Source organism: Necator americanus, chromosome X (assembly GCF_031761385.1).
Source record: "Necator americanus strain Aroian chromosome X, whole genome shotgun sequence".
In the NCBI taxonomy this organism is placed as follows: domain Eukaryota; kingdom Metazoa; phylum Nematoda; class Chromadorea; order Rhabditida; family Ancylostomatidae; genus Necator; species Necator americanus.
In genome coordinates this window covers 32,191,177-32,213,773 of record NC_087376.1, presented here as the reverse complement: position 1 = coordinate 32,213,773, position 22,597 = coordinate 32,191,177, and the positions used below count along the sequence as shown (strand labels likewise).

The 22,597-nt window shown below is 34.9% G+C and overlaps 2 protein-coding genes across 2 annotated transcripts; both read left to right on the top strand.

Annotated features, from left to right (window-relative positions):
* Positions 1-598: 598 nt before the first annotated feature.
* RB195_026117 (uncharacterized protein) lies at positions 599-18,308 on the top strand (the record flags this gene model as incomplete). The annotated part of the gene is made up of 3 exons (XM_064214529.1): positions 599-706; positions 10,169-10,342; positions 18,300-18,308. 3 exons carry the CDS (start codon positions 599-601, stop codon positions 18,306-18,308), a joined length of 291 nt encoding a protein of 96 aa, XP_064070410.1.
* Positions 18,309-21,683: 3,375 nt separating this feature from the next.
* Positions 21,684-22,385, top strand: RB195_026116 (uncharacterized protein; the record flags this gene model as incomplete). The annotated part of the gene is made up of 2 exons (XM_013437452.2): positions 21,684-21,956; positions 22,320-22,385. 2 exons carry the CDS (start codon positions 21,684-21,686, stop codon positions 22,383-22,385), a joined length of 339 nt encoding a protein of 112 aa, XP_013292906.1.
* Positions 22,386-22,597: the final 212 nt, after the last annotated feature.

Below are 22,597 nucleotides of genomic sequence, written 5' to 3'. Positions count from 1 at the left end.
GCAAATGTTCCTACGATGTAGTAGTAGAATTCTTCATTTAAAGTTACGCAAAAAAAAGTAACGAGAAAAAAAAACCACTCGAAATTATGTTAAATTCTCACATTGTTCAATTTGTGTGCACCTTGTTCCACGATTGAGAACCGGATCACAAAATGTTGTTACATTTCGTAATTGTCAATGACATTTACGAAGTTTTCTATAGATTATGGACAATAATGTAAGTTCCACGTATTTTTCTGCAGTAAAGTGTTGTCCTAATTTAGCATTAATGATCGTGTCGGCTGAAATTAATCTGAACTATTCACTTTTTGACATCATCCACGTCAATTATCGCATGGAAAATCGAAATGTTAATGATCAAGTGTTGCCCGATTCTTGTGTAATACGATATAAACATTAATTATATAGTTATTGTCTTCATAGAAAACCTTCTATAAGGACGACGACTCTACATTCCATAGACTTTCATTGTTCTACGACTTGAACCGCCTATGTTTTTCTTTTCCTACGAGTTAAACATTTTCCTTGTCACCTCCTAAGAAAAGAGGAAAAGAAAAAAGCAAAACCGAAAGATGAGATTAAGGCGCTAGAAGCCGCTATGCCTAAAAAAGAGGAAAAGCCGAAGGAGGAGGATAAGAAAAAGAAGAAGGAAGATAAACCTAAGGAAGAAGTGAAGCTAGTCGAAGACACCAAGCCTAAGGAGGAGGTGAAGCCTGAGAAATATTTTATTTTTTATGAGGTCACGCATAATTTTTGCGATGAATATTGAAGCAGAGACTGAACTCATTGAATGTAAGATTTACAATGATAATTAATGAAACAGCATACAAAAATCGAAAATATCAGTATTTCAAACCATTCGTGAAAAGGGTCAATGCACTTCTAGATCATCTTACACATCTTGTTTTCATTACACATAAGAGATATTTTAATAATGGATAAAAAAAAATCAATATGATAGATTCCCTTTTATTAAGCTAATTGTTAATTCACTACTTTTTCAATATTTGTTAGGTAAAAAATAACAAGAAATGTTTTGAAAACCGACTACTACTCCCTTTTTTTTGTGGAAACATCGCAGTTGCTTTTTTTCTGGAATAACAAGCCAACGGCTCATGCTGAAACATCCACACATATTATAGCAATACATATTACATAAAAAATCGAAGGCTAAATAATAATTGTAACAATAATAAATAACAATTATTTTTGTGTTCTATATCCTTAAAATTAAAAAAAGTAAATTAAAAATTTGATAGGAAACATGTAGAGAAGTCAAAGTCCTACAACAACATTTTTTTAGTTCGATGCAATGATTTTGTCTCTGTCACTTTGCAATTCTTTTTTGTTTGCTGCCATGAAAAAAAAAAACTCGAAAAAAAGTACATTCAAGTTTCCTATTTTTAAATTTCTAGTAATCTTAGTTGCTTAAAGGGACTTCCGATTGACAAAGGTTCTCATAAAGTAGGTAATGTTTATATAACTAATAAAACTGAATAGAACAGGTTTTGTTTTTCTTTTATTTCTTGGTGGTGCTTTTTGCTTAAATAAAGAACATTCAAGCTCCTATCGTTAAGTACTTAGTGATCTTTGTTGTTTTAAAAGGACTTCCGATTGGCACAGTTTCTCATCCAGACGGTAACGTTTCTGTTGGTAATAAAACTCGGTAGAGCAGGTTTTGTTTTTCACTTATTCCATGGTAATGCTTTTCGGCAAAAGGATTAGGCTTAGGCTCTCTTCGATGGATAACAGGCTTTGCGTATGCTGGCGGTCACGCATATTTGCATAGCGTTCAAATGATGCCGGATAGCACGATTTACGTATGGAAAAGAAAAGAGATGTTCATGCTTATTAATATGGAAAAGTAAGACCTAAAAACGAATAAAGGATTCTACGAAAACAATCAGAAAACGTGTCGTAGATTTTGAGAATTCTGTAGACGTTACTGTAGACGTTTTGTGAAGCGATATTGTGAACCATATGCTAACAATGAAATGTGTTCGACCTCACATAGCAATGCGAAATGATTGTATTACGATGAATAGAAGTATTGCGTACGGCTAGCGTTAACAAAAGAAACGATCACAAATACATACGCTAGTAGCCGCCGTCCTTGCTCGAACAAAATGTTACGATACACAAAATCCACGTTTCTTTGCTGAATCCAGACTTTTTTCCTTCAAAAATAGCGGATTATGTAGTGGAATCTTTGAGAGTTTCAAAAAAATTACGGTGAAGAAATCAAAACATACAGGTCAAACAGAAAAATGAGCAAAATCAAATGTTCATTTCAAAAAACGTACCGACGTGAACGTGAATGCATGAAGTACGAATCCTTACTGATGAGGATACAAAAAAAAATGTTGCCAAAAAACGGAGAGGAGGAAATTCCTATTTTTCATTAAGAGGAGCGAAAGTTTGAGTAAAATATCTGCAAAAACCATACAACTCGCTTTGAATTCACATGATTTGAACGTCTCACAAAAAAAAGTGTTTTAAAAAGAACACCATGCGTTTATCCACCATTTCAGAGAAAAAATAATATCTTTTTTCCGTGCAGCACGGAAAACTCAAAAAAAAAGTCCTTTGAAACATATGACAGACTTGTGACGGAGAAATATGATGGCTGGAGTGAATGAGGTAAAACTCCACAGTTATTAGTGCATGGTGAAAAAAATGACCAATACTGAGGCTGTCATCCTGAAATCAATTTTTTTTGCTCATTTAACAAAATCCAACAAATTTAACGAGCTCGCAATATTTACTGGAGTAGTCATTTGATGTCTACATAGAATATGTTTTTTTTTGCGTTGCAAAGAATTCAAACTAAGACCACCTTCAACGTCAAACTTTCTGTATTTGGTAAATTATTGCGTGCTTATTGTTTACAGGAAAAGAGGATGCATTTGACTTTATAACCCTTTAATCTTTCCCTTACGGTTGATCTGCTTTGGAAAAATAAGAGGCTAAAAATTATAATACAAAAAGAACATGTCTAAAATTCTAAAATACAAAGTTTAAAAAAATAAGAACAAAAATACAAATGAACAAACAAAAATCTAGATCTAAAATTCATGTATCAACACTTCACTTCATTTACAAACAATTCAACTTCTCTCGAAACGTTAAAATATCATCGTTATATGTAAATTTTTCAAAAAAAGAATACTTTGCAGCGGGTTCTTCTTTAAATTTTCCAATAGTACTGTATACAGTAAACAAACGCAGCTGAATTTTACAAAAAATAAATGAATAAATGGACTTTTATAAATAGAGGCTATGAGAGAGCGTGGAATATGTGTGTGAAGAGAAAAAAGTGCGAAAATGACTGCTGGTGTGGTTCTTGGAAAAAATAATTTTTTTGGAACAGTTGAAATTTTTTAACAGTATATATAAATGTACATATATAATACAAAAATGTTTAAAAATGTATATATGTATAAAAAGAGTAAGAGCGACCATGGAATATGTGTATGAAGAAAAAAAAAGTGCGAAAATGAAAGATAAATATTATAGATTCGCTGAAAAGTAGAATTTTTTAGTTGGATAATTAACTTTTTTCTGAATAATATTGGAACATTGACGTTAATTTCTAGCGCTATCTGGGAAGAATTCAAACGTTTAGATCATGGGTACAATGATAATGTCAATTATCCATGATTCTTATATGGAAGCAGTATCTTGTAGTGAAGCTTATAGAAACAAGAAACAAATGTTTGTGTAAATACTATAACTTGTACGTGTTCAGTTTACTCACTGAATGCTCACCACTCAAGAAGACAAGACGTTCACGTACATCGAAAAGAACAGCCGAACAGTTTTGAGACGAGTGAGACGGGCGTTTTTTTCTCCGTTCCCCTCCTGATGTTGTATAGGACATTACTTTGATGGTCGTACATACATAGCATTTGAGGAATCGCAAAGAAGTGTCAAGGTTTTGGCCGCAATTAACCTTTCAAACGCGTATTTGAACAACAAAAACATGCTGTACAACGTCGGCAAACATTTTATATTTTTAAACACTCCGTAACACTTTTTTTCGCCACAAAAAAATTAACGTGATTATGGATTTACAGGACGTAAAAGAGAATGTTGTCTCTAAAATTGATGACACCTGATGTTTCCTTGTACAACCTCGAAACTACACAGGAGTTCCTGGAGCCTTTGAAATTGTGACACTGATCCATTATCATTATTCCTAAACTCTTTCGGGAAAAAATTCATTTTGAAAAAAACTCGTCCCTAGCACGGAATTTCCCTTTCGCTTCAGTCTTCCTCATAAAATTGAGGTGGTCTTCCTACTATCCTAAATGTGTGTGTAAAATTCAAAATTCATTTCAAAATTCAAAAATTTCATTCAAAATAATGATCAATTCTACCACAAAGTTATCAGAATAAATAAAAATACAAAAAAATATACCAATATAAAATACAAAAAAAAATTTAAAAAAATTATAACTGCTTCGGATGCGGAAACGAGTTCACCTAAATCCAGAAACGTTTGTGGTTTACGAACTCGTGTCTAGCCCATGTAGTGGATTCCGGGGCTATCTGATGTGTGTCTAGTCAGTGTTTTTATCCTTAAAGACAAATTTGGGACCAATCTACCGACCCCCGAAGGGATGAAATGATTAATTGGCACTAGAGCGGTTTCGAACCAGAGACTGATCGTGCAGTTACAGAGAGGAACCTCTTACCAATTACGCCACAATTGCACCATGACACTCTTTTGGGTTTCTCCAGTATTTTTTTTACTTATCCGTTATTATATATCTGAATAAAATATATCTGGATATTATGTACTTCTTTCAGCGAAAATCGAATTCACAGATACTTCATATTGTTGTTCAGGAAAAAAATGTTCGTTACTGTATCCCCTAGACATTATGGCGCCTATTTTTTCATCGGGATCGTCCTTCTTAATATCCTAGTCAAAGCATAGAATTTTTCTCAAATTTTTTCTGGATTGCTTTCGTTGAGTCTGTAGTACATTGTGTTTATAGTTTGTTTGTAATGATGAATAAATGGAAAATGAATTATTAAGTTAACGGAATGAATCATATGACTGAAAAGCTGTCTACGTGGTTTATTTTGAAGCAATTAAAAAAATAACGGGGGAATTATTTTTTATTTGTGGTGAAATCAAACAACACTTTAACTCCATCAACATACGGAATGCGATGATTTTTCCAATTTCACGCAAATTGCTATGCGCCGCTTTTTTTTCTTTAAGAAAAAAATGTAAGGAGGGACCTTAAAATATTCATGCACTAAAATAGAATCCAAGGAATATATTTACAGGAATGAGGAGTGCAGTAAACTCCTCTTTTTTTTTACAAATTTTTCGTACGCTTTGAATCGTCGCCACTTTTGTGTTTCTACAAAATTTTCTTTAATTTTCTATTGTTTTATCTATGTTTCATTCATATATTATATTATTTTATTTATTTTACTGTTTTCCTTAACGAATATAATGTTTGGTGCCAGGATATCATTCACTACATAGTTATACCGGAGGTTATTATTTCCTTCTAACATTTTTTCGTAATGACACATTTCATCATTTTTTTTTTAAATTCCAAGTTATCTATAAATATTTTTACTTTAATCCCTGACTAGATCAATCAGTAGAGAAAGTTTTTGTAGAGCAGAAAAAAATAGAAGTTCTTTTTGATGTTGCAAAGAAATTCGCTATTCGCTATAACGCTGTAAGAATGTGCTATTGATCGAAACGATCAAAACATCCAGAATTGTCTCCACTCATATGTTCATCTCATAGCTCTGAGTCAACTGACGAATGCATTTTTGATCTCTGTTGCCGATCGAAGCGAGTTCTGCACTCAGAAGTCCGCCCACCAAGCACTTTCATCCTCCTCATCCTCGTTATTAAAGGCATTTTTTCATATTGAGTAAAATTTTACGGATTTTTTCTCTACTTTTAAACCTTTGTATAGACATGTCATTATCCAGGTTAATGGATTTTGTTTAAATTTTGGGACATGATCCTTTTCCTTTCGGGAGTTAATTGAGTGTTCTCATTATAAAGTTCTGCGAGTTATTCTGAATAAATCCAGAAGGTAAGATATTCCGAGGGAAAAAATCTCTCTTTTCCATGTTCTGGATTCAAAAGAGAGGTTCAGCAGGAGAAGTTTCATTGAGATAACTAATTTCAAAACTAATTTGTTGTACTGCTACGAAGAGAATTTGTTTTTTTTTTCTAAAATTTTAGTCTGATCCGGAATAGTTTGTTAGAAACTAATGGCTATGAACCGAATTGTAACGTCAAAATATCATCGATTAATCTGATTTGTTGATCGTATGATCTTTGTTTTCTCTTGGTCTTTTGTTGTTATTGTTTTTCTTTTGTGTTCAATATCCACGAGTTCAGAGAAGGAAATCCTTACGTCTCATAAATAGTGAAATAATAAGTCCTTGTTGATCCTATAGTTTCCCAACGAGAATCCTCTATATTCTTTAGCATTGCGCCAAATAATTGCTAATTTTGAAGGAATGTGTTCAAATTTAAAATCTTTTTGAAAGAAAACTTTCAAACCTATGTTTTTCTATATATAACTAGAATGTGAGTCGATTCATTATCACTAAATACACCTGTTCGGCGAATCAAATCCAGGAGATCATTTATGCACTCAACGCGAAAAAATGTTTACATGGAAAAGATTCAATCGCTTCTTCACTTATGTCTTTTTCCATGAAACAAATAGTTATCGTTTGATTTTTGGTGATTTGAAACGTTTAAACATGCTACATTTGAAACCAGTTTCAGGATGACATGTAGGAAATAAATTACCGTATGCTGTTTAGTAGTAGTAGCTAGTGAATTTATGACAGCAAAAAGCCTCATTTTCGTAATCGTAGCACTTATTGCAATACTTATGAGGGGTTTTTTAATGACATGTAGAAGACATGAAACAAGTTATTTTACTAAGTACACTTCTAACCCCGTAATTACGCTATACGAGAGCTTTTTTTTAAACAAACATTAAACATCACTTCAACAGAAACTTTGGAAATAAACTTAAAATACACTTCATTCAATACATCTGCTCATAATCAAAAAATAAAACTACTATTCATGTTCCAGACGGTAAATATTAAATATCCACCTTTTAATAATTGTTTTTTATCGATTAAAACATGCAGTCTTAAAGCGGTTCTGATAAAATAAAGAGAAATTTTCCTAGAACATAAAAATAGTCGTGTCATGTGATCTAAGAATCCTAGAAACAAAAAGTGGAGCAGGTGCTGGATAGGAAAGACATAAGGCCGTATTTTTTTTACTTAAAACGCTGTTACATAGTAATGCTTTTAGCTTGTCCTTTTCATTATAAATCCTGTAAATTTGAGAAACTAAATATTTCTTAAACATAGGCATAAGGAGGGGAAAAAATGGAAATTCCAGTCAGGATCAGCTTTATTTCGGAAGTAAAACCAAAATAAGCGTTCTATTTGTTTAGACATATTTTTGGCTGATTTTAGGATATAAAATCTGTTGAAATAACAGTTTTCTGCTATACAATATATTCTGGTTCTTGAGTTTAAAAATATTGCTCCCCAATGACTGTAAAAATTGAGGAGAATTGCTATTCTCCTTACTAAATTTGGCGAGAATTGGATGACACAATGATAAAATACATTTGGAAAACGAGGATCAAAATAAAATCATTAATAGGGAGGAAAATCTGACTTGAAACCAATCTGATCAATTTCCACCACCGGCCATAACATTTTCAGGGAGATTTTCTGGATGAGTCCCTTTGTCTCTGTGAGTACACTGAGAGTCAAACTTACTACTATAAATTAAAAAATACGGTATTTATAGTTTAGCAAGAAATCTTATTTAACCAAATCACTTGTCAACACTTTGGAGTATTTCCACAAAAAAAAACGGGGAAAAATTAATGAAAATTGACTCTCATCACTCTCCTCATCTGCTGTATCTAACTTCAAAGGCCCTCTCGTATTACATACAGACTTTTTTCTTAACCACAGTATCATCTGATGTCTAACCCTTTCTCATCTGTTCTCGCTTATCTTTTAAGAAAGATCTAGAAGATTTGTGTTTCAACGACCTCAAAAAGTGGAACTTAGGTCCCGTTGGGAAAACAGTTGCCGTCCTTTCTCAGGAACGTTTTGATGGCATGCTGTCGAAGAATTCCCCATGCTACTGCTGATGTGGCCCATTTTTATCTTAAATTAGCTTCTCCTTGTAAAATTAGTTTCAGGATCGTTTCAACTACGTGCTTTATTAATTTTTATCGTAGCATTTCAAATCTACTTTAAAAATGAAAAATCAATAGTTATTAATAATCATTTACTATATTCAGGCCACCATTGTTTTCAATATTTTCAAATTCCGAAATTTTTAGGAATTTTATCAAAGAACAATTTAAGGAATTTTTTGGTACTCCTCCTTTTTTTCAGATGACTGCAGAAACAAGATCATGCGTAATTTGGTTTATTTTAACTTCTACTGCTTTTTGAGAGGAAGAAACTGTGAAGCGAGTCCTGATATCGTCATATTTATATAATCGCATGGATTTTATGGATTTTTCATTTGAACAAAATCTTTGCAATTTACCTCATTTTCTATCTTGTTCACAAAATGTTCATGGGGCTGAGCAGTGAGCGAAGGTATGTAGGCAAGTCGCACAAAGTGTAAATGAGTTATCCAGAAAAAAAAAATCCGTGCATCAGTGCTTGCAATTCGTAGCTGGCGAGATTTTCTTCAAATGATCGCTATGCTGACATGTTTCAACGTGGCGATGATGCAGTCATTTTCAGTAATCCGAAACCTTTCACATCAGTGTACTACGCTCGGATCTCCTTTACATAAGCACTAATACACATGTTGATGTTATTAAATCCGCAAAGTCCTGGATTTCGATTATTTGTTTCGTAATCAATGTTCTGTATGAAAATATTGACATCAAAAACTTGAAGAATCTACGTGTATGTATATTTAAGAACTAGTTCTTTTTTTTAAATTTATTTATGTAACAATATTGGCAGAAATCTACTAGTACATAATTTTGTGTCCTTCAAAGGTTTTTACATTTTCTACAAAGCCAGATTCTTGAAATTTGACACGCTCGGCGGTCATTTGCCAAGCAGAACCCTTTTAACAGACACGCTACGTTGATAGGACCCTCTCTTCCAAACACATTAGCCGTTCGCGTAATACCAATGTCTTCTTTTTTCGTTCGTGTTAAGACGTTCATTTTAAGATAATTTAAAAGAACATCTATAAATCTATGGATATCAGACGTTCATCCGTTAGTTTATATCTGCTTTCCATTGCATTAGTAAACCGAAAACTAATATCTTTCGCTCATTTTTTCTGAAAATATATGATCGCTCCATTCTTCTCTGCATCTTCTGGATTGACATGTCAGTTTGTTTAATCTATTGCCTTTCTATTGTTCCTATCTTATGAACAATTGTTATACAGCCAGTTGAACTTTCAAAATATTTACCGACAACTAGATATATCCCAGAAATTTCGAGAAGAATTCACTAGAAATGGTTTGAGGGCGAGTTTATTCTCCTGATCAAAAATGAGGACGTGAAAACGGAATTATTTTGAATAAACATACGCCTAGACTTTTTTCATTGCTATTTTTCTTTGCGATTTCGTCTTTAGGGCTATTTTATTTGCATTAAATTTTGGTTTGAACGAAAAATTTTATGACAGCAACCTATAGGAATTCCTTTGAAGTCTCTCACAATTCCGTACACAATTTAGCCGTAGTTACATATCAAAAATCCAGTAATTCTTCGGAAAAATCGTACTAGAAACATTGAAAACGGTGCCTTCAAACAAACTGAATCCTTACTGGATGCAGTCGTGAAATGTCTGGAACAGTCATTGGCACTGGTGGTGCTATTAGTGTGTTGCTGTATATTGTGCAGTCGATGGGTTGTTTATATTCTGTGAATAATGTTTTTTTGAAATAAACAACCACATAGTAATATACTATTACATAACTTTGCAACGAGTACGTTCAAAAATAAAATTAAAATAACGTTTTTTTTTTTCGTTTCCTTCCAACCTTTTACTATCTGTTCGTCATCTCATCACATTGCAATGAAGCAATGGTTGAGTGGTGTGTGTGTGTGTATTCCCGAAACTTCTCGTTTTCCCCTTGAGGCTGAGCATCGTCCATTACCGGTCCTTAATTGTGTTTCACCGCGGTTGTCTCAAAATCCTATAATTCGAAAGAGCCTCTACTTTTCACTCTCAACGACATCGCTTTGCCGAGCAACACTTGGAAGAAAATCGCCACCTTCAACAACAACAATCCGAACGTTAACCACGCCAAAAGTGAGTTGCTGTTGTTGTTTTTCTTCCTTTAATCCACTAACCATCATTATTGTTGATTTGTTTTTTTCGGCCATCGATGATGATGGTGTTGAATGCAATTCAGCACGTTTTCTTGGAAATTTCCACCAATGACGTCCGACGAGGTGAAGAGAAAAAAACGGCGAAATACCCTCGTTTCACACTTGACTGCGCTTTGTAACGGAACACCTGAATATATCTTATATAAACGTGTGGCGACGATTTCTATATGGGATCATATGCCGGCCATAGGAATATGAATAGTCTGTCCATATGTGCTCGAAATTCGATATGGCTGTAGAAATTAGTAATTCATAGTGGATGCCTACTGGCATCTTCTTCCCTTCTGACCCACATTATTATTAGTCAATTGTCATTTGCTGCTCGCTGCTGCTCAACGACAAAATAATCTTCAAAACGTATAGCGGCGACATCATAACGATCATTTATTATTGAATAATTGAAAAATCATTTCATTTTTTTTTCATCCATCCTTTTTTTATCCCCTGAATGTTCACCACAATTACCCATAAGTTACTGAATTTGCTTCGAGAAATTACACAGCCGAACACAATGCACACTATTCGAATGGTGCATTAAGGGAAAAAAAACCTTCTCTTTAACTCGGCCAACCAACAGACGTGTGGTGCAAATGTGTGGATTTCGTCGGCGACAATCCGTGGAGTAGTCCACGGAAATGCGCTCGTTTTCCCATAGTTTAGAGGGTTTTGCGCAGTCAATCCTCAGTGCGCGTTTCGTTTTGAGTAATGACTTTGCATTTCGACTCGTGTCCGGTTAATTATGAAAGAAAAGATTAGAAGGAGAGAGTCCCGCAAATGGTCGTTCATTCTCTGCGCAGTTTCTCGTTTCTTTTCTTCTTTGCTGCTGCTGCTATTAAAATTCATCATTCTTTTTTATCCCTCTATTATTTGTTCAAACACTTCCCCGTTAATTCTTTCTAATTTGTATTTTAAAAATCTTATACCTCAATTTCGTTCTCCTCCGCAAAAATGTGTAGGTTTTAAAGAATTCCAGCATTTTTTTCTCGCCATGATCAAAATTCCATTAGTACACTGCTTAAGATTCCTTAATGAAGGTATATTCCCTCGAGATTGTGGAAATGAAAGTACTATTTAGATTCATCTACTTTTAACGATTTTTTTTCTCACAAGTATAAAAATCTTTGTAAAATTTAAAAATAAATAACTTCTAAAATAAAATATAAATGTCCTCTTATTCATTTACGTAAAATGTGAAATATTCCATATAATACAAACATCTTTTATAGGTAATGTATTTTTCCGTACTTTAAATCGAATGTATCTGGATTTAAAAGATATACGATGGTGTCCTCAAATGAAATAAAATTTTACTGAATATAACTTGAACGACTACTCATAGCAGATGTTTTTTTTTAAATTCAAGCATTATTACTGAGAATCACTAACTTCTCATAGAATAATATACTTTACACGTAGTAAATTTATTTTAAGCCCTTTATAAGCACACAACCCACTCATTAATTTACTTCTTGTTCGTTCGTTTTTTTTTTTTTGGAAAAAAACCCCGTAATCAATTTAACTCTCATGATAATGTGGTTTGAGCGTTGCATTCGATGAAATTTGACTAAAACTAACAAAAAATGCCTGAAAGCAGAAACGGAGCGACATATGTCTGTTTGAACTGACGTCTGCTTCTCGTAATATGCGATGGATGCAACATTGAGCACCTCTCTATGCTAACCGATATGTGGATTTTTCTTTTATTTTTCTTTACATTTATCGTGGATATTCACCAAGGAGTCATCTTGAATGGATTTCTTATTTAGTAACATTGTTCTTCCCCAGGGAACATACCATTCATATCCATAAACTTCTGTTAATCCTTACTTACCTCTCACTCATCAACGAAACGTTTTTAAAACAATTTTCATCAGCGACAGAGGGTTACACTGCACAAAATATCCAAAGAAACGATCATATATTTATAATAAAGCCTGTTAATAGTAAATATCATCCTTATATTACTGTATCTTGCCAATAAATGATCGAAATTTCAAGGATATAAGAAAATACGTGTTAGAAAACTTGAACAAAAAAACTATGAAAAATCTTAATGATTTATCCCCTGAAAAAGAATACAGTTTAAAAGATTGCGGTGTATTTTCTCTCCCTTTCTATTGTTAGCCGAATGATCTCATTTTTAAGCTTATGTCTGCTGCCTATTTTTTTAAAATTTTTCTTCCTGTCTAGAAAAATAGGCGAGACGAGTTTGAATTCAAGGCGTAGCGCTTTCGAACAAGGATGAAAGACTTAATAACTCATTCCTGTCTTACCCCCTGCATGTGAGAACGACCTTTTCTCCTTTTCACAGGGCAAAATCCGTATGCGAACTCCAAAATCCGAGTTCCTCAAGAATGCTAACAATTTGTCTCAATAGATCAACGGTTCCATAATTTTCATTTCTCTTCAACGTAGCTTTCCACACATTTTTAAGTCGACCACAATAGTTGAGCAAATTTCGTATAGATCGATGAATTTTAACTCTTTTGATACTTTTCAAATCCTTATTTTGATTATTCATATTTTCTCCGTTCCCCAAATCCTCAAAGAAAGCGTACAAATAATTTGGAATACACTTTTTATATATTCCACTAATTCATTTCTCCTTAACACAAAATTTCTTCATTTATTTTTGCAATACCGATCATAAATTTTTCTGGATTAAAGTAAAATTAACTATGTAACGTTAATGAAAATTAACAACGTAACACCACCACACAAAATAAATGCATCTGAGTGGTCTCCTCGATAATTCTTCTATGATGTCTCGTTTGCCTCCAAAAAGATCCATGTCAGTTTTGCATGTCGACCGTATTCAAATAAAGCGGTGCCCGGGGGATATTGGGCCGGGCCGGGGTGGGGGGCGCCATTAACGGCCTGCTTAGGAGACTCCCATTCCATTTGCTTTCTTGTTAGCATTACCAATCTCATCATGAGACTTGACATCTTCCTTCAATCCGTGCAGAAAATTTTTTTCCCTCAGAACTTCTTAATAGACTGTAATGAACCCAAGAGTTCAAGAAATAGTATTTTTGGACAACAATCTGTCATTGTGATCATTATAAAATCAAAATATTTCAAATATTTCAGAATTTTACGTCCTTATGGAAAAAAACCAAGTTTTTTTTTCCCGAACAAGAATTGATTCTACGTTTTGTTTATGTGTACGCAATAAATGGCATTCGAATTCCTATTTGCTGCCTTCAAGAATTCTCTAGTGGACAAACATTACGAGTGAACACACCAGCACGAAAAGCACTTCTTTGTTTTCGTTTCCGCCTCCTATTTAACTATGAACACATTCCTAATTCTTTTCCACGTTACGTTGTTAATTTTCCTCTAATCGGAAAAAATCTATGATCGTTCTTTTTTTCGGACTTTTATAATTAGTTGACATGCAAATGCACACAAATAACTGAGAGTCTGTTCTGTTTCCGAAGAACTTTTATCATTTTAATTTTTTTTTCGAATCTGTTAACCATAAAAAATATATTACACTGAACCTCTGACACAACATATATTTTTTGAAATATTTTCTCTTAAGACTCCTCACAAAAAATACTTGGTATCAACTTATACGTTTCTAATAGAGTGCTAATTAATTTAGATGTATTTCGCTTAAACGAAATAAAAGATTTTTTGTTGAGTATTCTTTTTTCACAGAAGAATTATCTCTTTTACGAATTATTGGCTTTATCTGATTCTATTTGAAGATGTTCAAAATATTTTCTTTTGTATTTCTCAAAAGAATAATTTTTAATTATGGGAATGGTATCGTACAGGAACATGATCTATGATTCCTTTAGGAAGTAACGGTGGGGGTTACTTCCCACCTAGGAAAAAAACTGACTCAAAAGAACTCATGCGGTAGCTTTTTAACATTTTATTGCTGAATATTAATACTTCTTTGTTCTCATGATTGGAACCTTTTCGGGAATCTTTAAAAAGTTTCCAAAATTTCGTAGCGTTAAAACCTTGTGGATATTTGGTTCAGGATCACCTGGCATCTCCCAATGCTTTAAATGTTCTTTTTTTAAGATAATTCCATAACACAATGAGAAATCACTTTGGTTACATGAAAGGCAGGAGGAAATTCACGATTTTCTCGAAATGTGCAGCAACGAAAAATGCGCCAAAGGCGTCGGTTCTAAGCAGCTCCTAAAACTGCATGGGAAAATTCTACTCTTTTTTTTATTATAGATGAGCTTCTCTCGATGTTTATCCACGATCAATTCCGTCGATATGATTTGCATTCATATTCTTACGAACTAATTTTCGTCTGTTCAAATGTGTAAACCCGATAAATTTCAGGCATTTCGGTGCGCACCAGGTTCTCGGTTTTTTATCCGGTTTTCGTGGTGAGCTTGTCAATGTGTAAATCATATTGCTGAACGAGGAAAGTGCTGCTTTCTCAACGCTAGCAGTTCGCTCCACCTCACTCTCACTTCAGTCGTTGTTTTTGCCTATTCCCGAACTTAGCAATAACTCGCAGTTTTCGTGTCGGTCAATTGGTTCGCCATGAATAGACAAGAAAAAAAAATCGAGTCAATACACCTTTCGGCTTACAAGCTATACTAAAAGCATATTCAAACTGTTTCAATCCTCTCTCCCTCTCTCTTTCTCTCGCTCTTCTTCCTCCTCTAACCATCTCTCTTCCTCTTTCTCCGTTCATTATTCCATTTTGTTATAGTCTTTCAATGGCCACATTTCGTTCATTTCCCATTGCTTTTCCACTAATGTGATCTCTGACGCAATATGAAATCGTATATTAGGACGACGAAAATTTCCTTGGACTCAGTTGCATTACGCTTTTCTTCCAAACTTATGGATTTTTCTTTATGAGTTTGATGCCGCCACATTAAGTATGTGCTCATACTTGTTTATCTATGTGACAGTTTTTTTCCCCGGTTTCCCTATGAAACAAGGATACCGTTAGGATCGGTCCAACAGGAACGAGTAAAAACTTGCGTAGAGTTTGTTTATGTGGTGATGTAGTATGACGAGTGCTACACACAAATTGAATTCAAAACTTGACCGCGACTCATAATATAGTAGTAATATTGCTCCATCTACTGGATACCAACAACTATAGTTGTTACTAGTATAAACAAAATCTACATGACATATAAAATATTAGGAAAAATTTTGGGAGAATTTTTCCAATATTTTCACCGAAAATATCATGCTAAAAATGTGAAAACTCGATTATATAGCGAAAATGTTGCGCCGAAAAAGGCGCAGCGGTTCGTTTTGCTTGGATTTGAGCTGTTCCCGGCACTGACAGGTGGCATTTGAGTGGAAGATTTGCTTTTAATCCGCTCCATTAAACTAGGTACGTTCGGCAACATATTGGTGCTTGTTGTTTCGTGATTTTTTCGCTAAAAATATTTATCATTTAAACCAAAAAGCACCTTTTTTTAGTTCTCCTATTATTCGCTTCTTCTTCTTCTTCCTCCTCTTTTTTTCGAACGGGAACACCTGTTTCATCATTGTGTCCTGAAGAAGAATCCGCAATGATTTCTACATGATCGGATTCTTTCTGGTTTCTTATTAATTCGTTGTCTACGGTGAATATAGAAGCCATTCAACATATTTTTCTATTCATCTGCCACAAAATAACAATGTTCGCAAATCTAAATGAGCATAAGACGGCATCAGAATGAACTAACGGCTAATTGTGTTACTGCTTTCAGCCATAAGTTAACCCGTACGCGTTTTCGCATTGAATTTTCCATGTGTAACGGCCGGCTGTGTTGTCGTCCGTCGTTTAGGTGTCGTGGCTATGGAAGCGTTCCGCCGGTTTTTTTTTCCTCTTTCCTCCTCTTCTTTAACATTTCTTTCTTTTTCCACTTCCCTAAGCACCCTAATCTTTATTTTTATATAATCTTTACTACTTTGAAATATCGTTTTTTTTCCTAGAATATTGCTGTGCTATTGCTTTTTTTTCCTGAAAATGACGTTCATTCTTTCATTTTGTTTTGCATTATTTTTAGTTTTCCCACAAGTATTAGGTGTCAGTTAAAAGCACCAGTTTCATTTTTTGGTGCAGAAATTCGCTGTCATCAATCGAAATACGTTTAAATCAGTTTTTCTTGAATTAATTTCTGGACACAGCGCAACACTTCACTTGTTCTATTCTCACTTTGTGAATTTAAAATGGAAACACGATGGCTTCCCAATGTTAGATTCGTGGAAATCAGGAATTGCTTCATTAATCCTATTAATCTCATTCATAATTAAGTATCATGGGATTTTTTGAGTTTTTTTTTGTACGAATCGTTCTCGAAAATCGAAAATCCATTAGGCAAAAGCAACGTGCATACGAAACATCAAAAAATTATCGTTGAACCTTTTAGCTTTGATTTCTTTTGTATTTCTCGTTATTTTCTCGTTTCTTTTTTTTCCTGATAGTTATTATTTTCGTCTCGTTGTTCGTGGTTGGACATACCATAAAGTTTAAAAGTTATTGGATTTCATTCCGATTCAGGATATTTAGGATGCGGAAGCAGATTGCTTCCCACGTTCTTAGCGCTTGATAATCGCCGCGATGCGCTCGTTTTCACCGCATTCTATTCGCATATGGTCGTTCAGTCGATCATCTGCGGTTAAAAACGGTGTGATCCTACTTTTCTGGATCGTCATTTAACGGAAAAACTTGAAGAATTTGAAACGTTGGGGATTTTCGAATGATACGACGAAATTCACGTATACAAATTCGCTGCTCTGAAATTAAACGAAGATGACAAATTGAGAAGGAAGACAAATAGCAGAATGGAGGCTTAAAAGCGAGGTTTTTTTCCTTTCTACTATTTCAGGATTACGAAGGTGAAGAAATGAGGGCAGATCTGTGAAGCGTTTTAATTGCCTATCCTATTGCCGATCTAACCTAACCGACTGACTGCTCAGCTTAATCAAACGCTCACCCACATTCAGGTCTTATCTTCCTCTGGATAACGGGATTTAATGCACCTTTTCTAGACGAATCCTCAAACGTTCAGTATCATCTGATTAATCAGGAGAAGTAAGATTCTCGATTTCAATTGCAGTAAAGCGAGATTCGCTTCCTGAACGGCCTCATTTTGTTACAATTTCAAGGCGCTAAGCAATTGCTTCACAGGTCTTCGAAGAAAACTGCTACTGCTGCATTCTTCGAAAAATGTTCACATTTTCGCAGCTCCTAGAGACACATCCCATTCGTGCATTCACAGTGCTCCTTCGGCTGCACTGATTTTTCTTCGCTAGAAAAATTATTAAATCGAATTATATTTTGTATTTATTTGAAAAATTATTGTATTTTATTTTTTTTGAAAAATTTGATTTGAAAATTATTTTGAAAAATTCTTATCCTAAATATCTTTAATGTTGCTATAAAAACTGGAACAACTCATTTATTCCTAAGCAAAGTCTCCTTTTTTTAATTTTAAAACATGAAAAACCATATACTATTTGTTTTCATTATTTCTTATTAATTATTTGTCCTTATATTTCTTATTTGCGATGTTAAGAAAATAAATTAGCGGATGAAATAGTGTGAGAAATATATGTAATTATTAATAATTACCTGTTAACCATTGTTTTACCATGATAATCTGATTTCATAAATTCACCTTGATTTCAATGTTTATTTTTTCGTTTGCTCCCTATTCTGAAAATTATTATACATTATTCTTGTGCAAAGGTTCTGGAAATTTTCCGTTTTTTCTCCAGAATCATGGCTTCTTTAGTTCAGTAATCACTAAGATTCCCATTACTTTCAGCATTATGCTTCCCTTGTAAAGCACATCTGTAAATCTGTGGTTTTTCTGCTAAATGCAAAGAGATATTGCGATTTTTAAAGTGATTTTTTATAGAATATCAAATAATTATAACATTTTCAGGGCATCTGATCAACGAGCGCCAGTCTTTACTTCTGGTGAGTATGTTTCACGATTTCTTTTGGACAATATTTGTACAGTTCTGCCAGCTCATCTGGAAAAAGAAAGAAATTATAAACTTTAGAAATTATAAATTTGTTATTGTACTGTAAAGACATTGTTTGCTGAATTGCTTGAAAAATTCCAGCGCAATTTACTTAATCTTTAAACTGTTTTAAAAATTTCTACACAATTTACTCAGTCTTCGAAGTTAAGTGATCTTCAAAACTTCTGAAGTTAGGAATTTTTTCCTCTTTCCGAACCTCTTCTCAAATATATTAAAATTAAGGCCACAGGATAGCTGTATATTCCCTAAACATTTCTTCTTCGCATCTTCTTCACATCCTCAATTTTCCTGCTTTCCTCCTTTTCTTTTCCATTGACTATTTCTTGCATCTTTCCATATACTGGAGGCAAATCTTAAGCTATATTCATAGAATCCATGTGAACGATATTAATACAGGCTTCTGTCGGGATTTGCTGACTGAAAATGGAGGAATCGTATCTGAACCCAATATTTTTTCCTTACTTTATTTGAATTACTCAAGATTCTAAAGACTTCAGCCGAAATTTAAGCACTGCTACAAAAAAATTGCCCGAGAGGGATTTTTTTTTTGAATTTAAATCCCATTCAATCACATCTTATTGCGGAAAAATAGGTGCTCTAGTAACATTTATGTTTACTTTTTCGTATGATGTTGTTGTGAAGTGTAATACTTTCCTTAATGTTATTTCATGGGCGAACGAATTCTATTTCTATAGCATTTTTGAAGGTAATCTTGACAAGTTTCTAGCAACATACGTACAACTTTAGGCATTTAACTACTTTTCACCTTATAATTTCATACTCGAAACTGCGGTCTCTTCGGGAAACATTTAAAAATTTTATGGGGTTTTCAATATTGTTTTGCTGACGGTTCACTTTAAAATAAAAGATTGCATATAATTCTCTGCAATGAAAGAGATGTCAAGGAAATTGTCCATAAAAAACTGGCATAGTTCTGAGAAGAAGCGATTAAAGAAATGAATAAGGGCGTTTGAAATGTGTCGCAGAACATTTGTTTCGTTACAGGATGAAAGTGGTACCTGGAGTGGAATTGGAGTGTAGTTCATATGTCAAAATATAGGGTACCATTATCAAAATTTCATTCAAATTTGGCAAAAATTTCCCATCAACAACTCGCTGCAGTATTTCGTATATATGCATTAGCATGATGGTGAATATTTCATCATGTTTTTCTACTCTCAAGAGGTGAACTTTTGTAACCACCTTTCGAGGAAAAACATCGAAAACGAAGAGAGGGTGTTCACGGATGTTCTAAATTATTATGACTCTTCATTTAATTATCTTACATCCAAGTCAAATGCAACAAATCCTTGGAATATATGAGTAACAATTCAAAGAAATGGTTAGAATGACTATGACAGCAGTATTACGCTTTATAATCAAAGAACTCTGGAAAACTCGAACTAGACATGTCGTACTTTTATTTGTTCCACATTTGAACTAGATCCTAATCAAAATCCCCCTAATAGATTTACCTCATGACAGGTGCATTTTTATACGAATCTTTGTCAATTCTTTCAAGAAAAACGAGAAAAAAAATTACGAACGTCTTTGTGAACTTTGAAAGGGGACATCTGCCAATCGTTGACCTCGAATCACTCATAACTCGCTAAAGTTATGAGTGCCTGGGGAATAACTGCCAGCGTTATGGAAAGTATTCGTGTTCGAAATGGAAGCGTGTCATTTGTTTGACATTCCACAATGATAAACGGATTTCGCAGAAAGTTGGTGGTGGTGGTTTGACTTAGGGTTCGAAGATATCCTTGTGAAAAATTGTGGAGTTAAAATAAGGGAATTCGAAACGAATCACCGTGGACTTACTCTGGTACAATATTACTCTTAATTATACTCCTGAAATTCTTCCAAATAAATATAATGCTGCTTCATTAGCTATTCTTCTTTTTCCTTCTCATTTTTTTTTTTGTAAATTTTTCAAATTTAACTCTTTCGTAAATGAGTGTTTTGAGGATCTAACATCATGTATTAATGTCACCATCTTCCCAGAAATCTTTATGAAGGTACAACATGACTATAGATTAAAACGCGCTTATATTTTTCTTATTACCAGGATAACTCATAACATTGCTCACTAAAAGCAGTAATTTGATAGATGTAGTAGTAGGTTGTCGATCAGATTTTAAGCGGAAACCAACAATGCACTAACGGAGACATGCCGGAAACATTCCATTACGCTCAACGAGGTCCTCTAATAAACTGAATAATAAGTAATCTGATTTTGAACAATTATGTAATTGGTAAATTCGTTTCACTTCAATCATCTTCTAATGACGTAGAGAGCTTCGCCAGGAGTAGGCGATAAGATTTTCCTGAGCTAATGACTAAGAATCCATTAATAATTTTCACCTACGCCAGCAGATTTTCACACCATCATCAAACGGACGGCAGATGTTGCTACTTTACTGCTATGTATTGCTGTATTGGTGAACGCACACACACACACACGTAACCTGATTATCAGGGATGTGATGAAGTAACTTAGCCGACACATCACCAAACATACACAACGTAAAACACTCGTCCTAGCGCATAACATTAAATATGACATTTCTGTCGCCAAGACTTATCAAAGATGTTTAGAAAAAATCTATGTAAAATTGTATTAACCCTAGAAGCGTCGTCAAACTCTGCAGCGCTGCTCATCCTGTACGAGAATGAGGAACGAGTGAAAAACGTCTGGGCGGTGAAGGTTCAGAGGAACTAGAACTAGAGGAGGAGGAACTAGAGGAGCCATTAACAAAAGAAAACGCGCCACGTTCATCATTTGTTCGGGTGCAGCGATCGGGCGGCAAAGGGCAAGGGGCAAGGAGCTGAGGTCGGCTGTTCCTGAAGAGACGTCGTCGGATGATCCGGAAGTGTTGATCCGTATCCGTATGGTCCCCGTGTTGTGCCCTGTGTTGGCCCGCAGACTGATTTATGCCGTCCCATGGGCGCGCGTTCGAATGGCGCCGCCCACCCGAGCGCCCAGTCTTGCTATTACTTGCTCTACTATTTGTACTTGCTAAAAGCCGTTTCCCACACCGAAGTGGCACGTGCGGTGCCTGAAACGCATTCGAATAGTGTGTTCATTATATACACCCGAAGGGAGAGTGTGTGCGTGTGCCGTTCGTTCGTTCTTCGATTGCGGCTTCACGTATTTTTACGGCCTAAGCTCTCTCTCCCTCGATTGTGAGTGCAAACGTGTTGCGTTCAGTATTTGATTGCCGACTTAGATGTTGCGGTCCGCCGAGTAACCGTCGTGTGGGCCCTATGGTCCCATCCCCATGTCCCTATCATCGAGCACCTCTGCGCAGTTTGCCCCTATTCGGAGGTCACCGTTGCCCTCAACCCATTCGTTAGCCACATTAACCAACAACAATCATCTAAACAATAATTCGATTGTTAATCCACCGCTTGAGCCCGTACTTGAGACTACACCGCTTACTAACGGAGGGCCGAAACTAAAGAAGGCCACTGTACCGGTCCCGGATCCACGACGTCCTGTATTCAGAGAGCAGCCTGTATCGCGTGTACTTCCCGAAACAGCCGGATATATCGTAAGTCATCAATTTTTTTTCATTCTAGTTTTTTTATGTATCAACATCTCGTAGTAACAAATTCGTGGCACCGGTCCACGTTTCTTTCTCCGGTCCCCAAATGCCCATCGGAAATGCATGAGCTGTCACGTGAACGTTAACACAAATCCGCAAAATTTCCCCTCCTCATCGCTGTTGCCTTCTTTTGAACAGTTTATCCGTATCGATTCACCTTTGCTTTCTCATCTACGTCGTTTTTTCCTCTCCTTGCCTACCAATCTTCTTCTCATTGTTTGTATTGACGACCGAGACGTGGGGAATTAAGTTTAGAGATTCGAATAATGCTTCATTTGTTGCTCACTTCACCAATTTTTTTTCATTTAGCATGATGTCAAAACTGTGAAACTAACGAGCCTATTAGGCTGTTTACAAGTGAAGACGAAGAAGTGAGGGGATGATTTTTTCCCCTCGCTCCACCTCACATTCGCTCTCACCGGTGACAGCTAATTGCTCGACAAGCTTGAAGTATGCAAATTGTGTGCGAGACTTGAGAATTAAAGGCGTTTTCATCGGGAAGGAATCAGCGATTCGCATGTTATTAGGTTTAAACGATTCAATGGTGTTCCCCACCTAAAAATTGTCTCTAACTAAACGCTTCAATG